The following is a 6,867-nucleotide window of genomic DNA, read 5'->3' as shown; positions in this document are numbered from 1 at the left end:
TGGAGTGCAGTGGTGCAATCTCTGCTCACTGCAAGCTCTACCTCCTTCTGCGTTCACACCATTCTCCGGCCTCAGCCTCCCGAGTAGCCGGGACTACAGGTACCCGCCACCATGCCCGGCTAATTTTTTGTATTTTTAGTAGAGACAGGGTTTCATCGTGTTAGCCAGGATGGTCTCGATCTCCTGACCTTGTGAGACCTCATACAAAAACTTTACAAATTAGTAGGTAGGGCCAGGCACAGTGGCTCATGCCTGTAATCCCAGCACTGTGGGAGGCCAAGGCAGGAGGATTGCTTGACCAGGAGTTTAAGACCAGCTTGAGAAACATACAGCGACCCTGTCTCTACAAAGATAAAAATAAATTGGCTAGATGTGGTGGCACATGCATGTAGTCCCAGCTACTTGGGAGGCTGAGGTGGGAAGATCTCTTGGTCCCAGGAGGTCGAGGCTGCAGTGAGTCGTGATCATGCTACTGCACTCCAGCCTGGGCAACAGAGTGAGACCTTGTCTCACAAAAAAAAAGAAAAAAGAAAAAGCCATGCATGGTGGTGCACACCTGTAGTTGTAGCTACTTGGGAAGCCAAGGTGGGAGGATTGCTTGAGCCCAGGAGTTTGAAGTTGCAGTGAGCTATGATCACACCACTTGTACTCCAGCCTAGGTGATAGAGTGAGGCCTGGTCTCAATAAATAAATAAATAAAATGCCAATTTGTTCTTTCTGCCCAGGGGTTTGTCCCCCAGCCTCAGCAGATGAGACTTTTGAGCACCATCTTCAGCGACTGAGAAAACTCATTAAAAAGCGCTCTGAACTATATGAAGCTGAAGAGAGAGCCCTCAGAGTTATGCTGGAAGGAGAACAAGAGGAAGAGAGGAAAAGAGAATTAGAAAAGAAACAAAGAAAAGAAAAAGAGAAAATTTTACTTCAGAAACGTGAAATTGAGTCCAAGTTGTTTGGGGATCCAGGTATGTTGCTCTATAACCAGTGGAGAAAATGAAAATACTAGATTGACAGCTCTTCTTATCATGGGTGAACTCAAGCTAAGAGGTAGTAGGCAGCAAAGGACACCTTCCAGATTTGCAATTCTATGTCATAGAACTCATGGATACAGATAAACACATTTGCTCATTCTGTCATAATCATAGGCTCAGTCACCTTGCCTTGAGAAATACATTGTGGATATCAAGCATGATAACATGGTTTTGTGCTTTTCTCTTTCAGACGAGTTCCCACTTGCTCACCTCTTGGAGCCTTTCCGACAATATTACCTCCAAGCTGAGCACTCCCTACCAGCGCTCATCCAGATCAGGTCAGAGGGGCAGGCTCTCCATGTTGTCTTTCCCTTAGGTAGCAAGAAGCACTTGAAGAAGTGCTTACATTGTTTAGGTTTATTACTGTCTTTTTTTTAAGTTCCATAGGGAACTTAAAAAAAATTATGGGTTTATAATGTTTCCATATTCAAGGATGCTGCATACATGTTGTTTAGTCCTCATTAATCCTTGAGAAGTTGATGTCCCTATTTTTATAGGTGAAGAAACAAACTCAGGTTGTGACTTGCTGTATTATCTCATGTTATAGATATTATAGCTGTTACATTGATTTAAAGCATTGGTTTCCTTTTCCAAATTATCTTCGGGTGCTAACCAGACCCAGGAAAAAGAAACTCTCCACTATGTACTTGCCTGTGGAGACGGTTTAAGACCCATGCTGACTTCTGAGCTCTTACAGGTCAAAGCCCAGAAACTTGGGAACAAGGAGGCACATCTGAATCTGCAGTTCTTAAGGAGCTAGGCAGAGTTTTCAGCTCTCTGGGTCTCCCTTTCCTCACCTATAAAATGAAGACAGTGGACTAGACTGTGGACTTCAAACTTGAGCAGAAGCACTCTTCCAAAATGCAGTCTTTGAGGAAACACTATGTAAGATAAATGGAATGAATGGGTTCCCGAGGCAGTATAAATCTGTTGTTGCCTAGAAGCACTTTATTGTTTCTAGACTCCCATAAACATTTGCTTGGGGCCTAGGGGTTTTCAAAGTGTGATTTGAAAATCACTGAACTAAGTGATCTCAGATGTCCCTTCTAAAACCTCAGCTGTTTGTGATTCTCATGAGCATATCAAGTTTATGTTCTAGGAAAAGTTTATTTTTTGCTAATATACAAGTTTTAGCTTCTAAACATAAGTACAGTTGATTCTCATTTTTCATGACAGCTATATTCTCTAAAGTCACTGCAAACACTGATTTCAGAATACTGAACATCACTCCTAACGGAAACACAGGGTTAGGTAGATTCCTGGGAGCCTCTGGTCACAATGTTTTTGTCAGCTGATGAATACCTTGTTGTATGTGTGTTTGTGTTAAAGACACCTTATTTAATATATGTTGTTGATTTACTAACATTGAACTCACGACTAATAGTACTCTACCTCATGCCTAAATGAAGCTTACCTAACACACTTTCTCCACAAAGCACATCACAACCGTCTTGCCGTTAGGAACACTACACTTAGGGCCATTTTAAACAGTAAAGTCGTCAGTAAAAAGCGCAAAAATATGGAAAATGTGGCACTAAATAGAGAAAAGAACCCATTTGTATTAATAGTATGTGCTGAAAACAAGAAGGCAGAGTAAGTATTGCCTTCTTTGATCTCAGCTGGGAACAGTTCATTTTCATGACTCAGATTTTTTTGCCACTCTGTGTGTCTACGAGTATCCATGAAAGAGCTACAAGTGATGATTTGGGGGCTACAAATAAATTTTAGTTAGTAGGCACATATGCAAATACAGAATCTGTAAATAATGAGGATTGACTTTATTATTAGGTTATCCATAAGGCTATAAGTTCTTCAGAGTTTTTTCTCCTTTTATGTGTACATTTAAGAAATGTAGTCATTTTCTTGATTCCTAGAAATCAAGTTCTGTAATAGGTTAGTATATTAGTCATTTGAAAGCTAAGTCTTAGAATATGTAGTTGCTGAACATCTTATTTGAAATAAAACAGAAATAAATAGTTGTTCTATAATGTTCTTATTAAGGCATGATTGGGATCAGTACCTGGTGCCATCCGATCATCCCAAAGGCAACTTCGTTCCCCAAGGATGGGTCCTTCCCCCGCTCCCCAGCAACGACATCTGGGCAACTGCTGTTAAGCTGCATTAGTAAGGATGCTCCAGGAGTGTGGTGCAGCCAACGCTCTTTCCAGCTCTAAATATTAGCGATGGTGCCATCTTTTGCTGTAGACTAAACTGCAACTTCTGAATTCCATGTGGCATTCCCCTACCCTGAAGTTACGCTTTCCTTCTGTGCTCTGTGCTGGCCAGAGGTGCCTCTTAAATCAGATTAATGTGGTTCTTCAAGAAAGGACTTAGGTGAACTGAGGTTTTTACCACAAGCAGTGAATGACCTGGGTTCACCAAATTTGCCTCTGTTTTGAGGGGCTTGGTCCAGAGTGACTAATTTACTCTAACTTCCTTGTGTGTTGAAGGGTAAGTACACTCAAACACTGAATACAGGTGTGCAATGGGTAGATTTCACAGCCCTTCCACTAATAGTGTGAAGGCAAGCTTGATGCAAAACCTCCTGACCTTTCCTACCTGAAGAGCCCTTTGACTTCTAGGAAGAAAGGTCAAAAACGTGTTACTTCTAGGAAGAAAGGTCAAAAACATGTTATCTTCAGTTTTGTTAATCCCAGTTTTGGTGCAGCTTGGGAGGCTGCTAATTAGGAAGACGGCAGTGACTGTAGGCTGGGTTGCCAGAAAATATGGTGGCCTAGTCTTATTATTCAGGTGGGGTACTTAGAAAACCTGAAGAGTACCCAAATTGGATTGTGTTTTAATGGACAATGGCTGCATTTTTTCCATGTTAGAAGGATCCTAATGAAAGCACCTGTTATTTTTAAGTTTCTAAGGGTCTAGTTGTTCAGAATCCCCAAGGATATTTCCTTAACCTCACCCAGTCACATTGTAGGAGCCAGTGTAGCTGTGGAATTATCTTAGGAACTCAAGCTTCTAAAACTATCCATGTAGTCAAATCTGGGGGAAAAGCAAATACAAATAATGAAATATATTTTTTATATTCATTAATAAATGCTGCTGTGCTTGGAGATGATCACTCATATAACGTGTCATTTTTTTGGTTCTGTTTTGATTTAGTTTTTGCCAATTATTTTGTTATATTTCCAAAAAACTAAATAAAAATCATTTTATTTTTTAGTTTGTGCCTTTGCTGCCAATTTGTTGCCTTCCAAATCACTTAGCACACACTTTCACATTGATGAAACGTGTTTTCATTCAAAAATTCAAATTTATTAAGCAGGCATTTGTTACAGGAATGTGAATCTTAAACGTCAAACTTTATCTGCAAAATCCACGTCTGGATTGGTAAAGATACCGTCAATTTTGGAAATAATGTTAATGTACTGTAATTGGAAGCTTTTGGGTGCGAGATACTAATGCCTTTGTCCCTTTTCTGTTGTTTGATTTGCATTAATTTATACATTATATAGAGTTAACAGATAGGGAATGAGAGCCACATGTCTCCAAAATTTATGTCTACGTTTATAAATCCTAAAATCTGATATGATTACCCTCGTAGAACTCCACAATCCTGTGTGCCTTTTTGTTAGATATCTCCACCATTTGCTTTCTGATGAGATGCAGGAAGAGTAGAAATAAGGTGAATTGTACAATGTGTGTTTGGTGTCTGGACAGCCTTGCCACTAAGACATCTGCTGTGAGGGCAGGGAATGTGCTACAGGGACTCAGGAAAACTCAGGCAGCAGAACCCAAGAAGGTGGCATTTAGCCACAGATGGAGAAAAAAAAAATCCCTTTTCCTTTTGGCCCTTGCAAGGTTTTAATAGAGTGAGCAGGCCGGGTGTGGTGACTCACACCTGTAATCCCAGCACTTTGGGAGGCCGAGGCAGGTGGATCACCTGAGGTCGGGAGTTGAACACCTGCCTGGCCAACATGGTGAAATCCCATCTCTACTAAAAATACAAAAATTAGCCAGGCATGATGGCAGGCGCCTGTAATCCCAGCTACTTGGGAGGCTGAGGCAGGAGAACCACTTGAAGCCAGGAGGCGGAGGTTGCAGTGAGCCGAGATCACACCATTGTACTCCAGCCTGGGCAACAGAGCGAGACTGTCTCAAAACAAAATTTAAAAAAAAAAGTTGTTTGGTATTTATTTGTAAGATTTTCCTGGTTTATTACCTGTGTAGTGGTGGTGGCAGCAGTCACTGGTTGTTTCAGGTTTAGAGAGACTCATGGTAGTGTCTTTAATGAACTGTACTTTCAAGAATATGAGCAGTGTTACTGTAATCTTATCCCACAGTCTTTTTTTTTTTTTTTTTTTACTTGGGAAAATTTCAAATACATTAAAAAATAAAGAGAATAGTGCAATGATTTTTTTCCATGTACCCATCATCCAGCTTCAAGTCATTATCAGCTCATGGCCAATCTTGTTTCATCTGTGCATCCTCCACTCACCCTGGATTATTTTGGAGCCAATCTCAGGCATCAAGTTATGTCATCCGTAAATATTTCATTATGTAGCTTTAAGCGATTTAAAAAAAAATCTAACCATAGGACCATTATCACATCTAAATAAATGAATAATAACTCCTTAATATCACAAACATCCAGACATTGTTCAAGTTGCCCTCTCATAAATGTGTTTTACATTTTGTTCAAATTAGGATCTAAATAGAATCCATACACTGTTGTTTGCAACCTTGTGATGCTGTGTCCCTCTGTTCTCGTATATACTGTAATTTAGTAGTTAAACAGAGCTGTACTGTCCAATATAGTAGCCACATTCAGCTATTGAGCACTTGAAATGATCTATTTGAGTTGAGATGTGCAATTACATATGTGGATCACATGTTTCAATTGGATAGTGCTGATCTAGAGGCTTGATCACATTTAGATTGGAATTTTCTGGCAGGAATACTTCACAGACATGATGTGTACTTCCAGTCAGGAGGCACTAATGTCTTGGCTTTTTTTGTGATGTTAGCAGCCCACTGATAAGAGCTAGATTCATTCATTGATGGGGAGGGGAGTCAAAAATAGTGGTAGTTTAATTCTGTTATTCTTCAATTACTAACTGGAATACTTTTTAAAAGAAAAACTGTACAAAAGCATTTGTTTTTAATAAATTCGGTAAATACAGAGAAGATTAGAAAGCTATGAGAGAAAGAGATTAGTTCTTAAATACTAAGGGTATTTAGCCCAAGTGGCTGAGTTTATGATGTCAAAGAATTTGCTTCTACAAGCCAACCAACTTAATCACCCTAAAACCATTCATGCTCCTATGCCCATGTGACATTTGTAACAAGAAGCTTAGGCTTATACCATCTGTTGTAGCTATTCACTTACACATGCTTTGTCTGCAGGGAAGCTCTCCTGGATTTTACAAGGTAAGTACAAAGTATATCTTATTCCATTTAAATAAGTATAATATGCAATATATGAAAGGAATGTGAACGCTCTGAAATAGTAGTGATTTATGGAATAGTGATTAAATGAGACATTATCAACTAAATTTTGTTTTTTGCCACCTATTTGTCCCACATTTTTTTTTAATGTTTAGAACCTATAAGCTATTTCCGGATGATGAGTCGTTTACCTTTTTGTGAATCCACAGAGTAGTTCCTGGCTTGCCATTTCTGGGCCACACATGAAGAGTATGTTTCCATGGCAGAGTTCATTGGCCTTTTGGAATAAATTTGGTTTTTCATAGCCTCCAAAGCAAAGATTAAGGTCTCTGAGGCAAGTGGTGTTAGAGTGCATAACTGTGTAGAACAGTGGACACTTTCCTCAGCTTTGTTAATTCATGCTGGCCACAGTCTGGATACCAGGATTTAAATTATG

General features: G+C 39.7%; 2 protein-coding genes across 2 annotated transcripts in view; both read left to right on the top strand.

The window, feature by feature from the left end:
• The window catches only part of PDCD7 (programmed cell death 7), a 12,418-nt gene extending 8,782 nt beyond the window's left edge, over positions 1 to 3,636 (top strand). The window contains exons 2-4 of the mRNA XM_011968147.1: positions 726 to 962; positions 1,219 to 1,306; positions 3,030 to 3,636. Coding sequence (XP_011823537.1) covers positions 726 to 962; positions 1,219 to 1,306; positions 3,030 to 3,153 — 449 coding nt within the window. The 3' untranslated portion in view covers positions 3,154 to 3,636. The remainder of the gene's footprint in view (positions 1 to 725; positions 963 to 1,218; positions 1,307 to 3,029) is intronic.
• A 2,732-nt stretch (positions 3,637 to 6,368) lies between these two features.
• UBAP1L (ubiquitin associated protein 1-like) overlaps positions 6,369 to 6,867 on the top strand; it is a 25,016-nt gene continuing 24,517 nt past the window's right edge. The window contains exon 1 of the mRNA XM_011969292.1: positions 6,369 to 6,413. The gene's annotated coding sequence lies outside the window, so the exon portion shown is untranslated. The remainder of the gene's footprint in view (positions 6,414 to 6,867) is intronic.

Source organism: Mandrillus leucophaeus, unplaced genomic scaffold, assembly GCF_000951045.1.
Source record: "Mandrillus leucophaeus isolate KB7577 unplaced genomic scaffold, Mleu.le_1.0 Scaffold12, whole genome shotgun sequence".
Classification (NCBI taxonomy): Eukaryota; Metazoa; Chordata; class Mammalia; order Primates; family Cercopithecidae; genus Mandrillus; species Mandrillus leucophaeus.
Note: the sequence above shows the minus strand (reverse complement) of the source record. Positions and strands in the feature narration are given on the sequence as shown.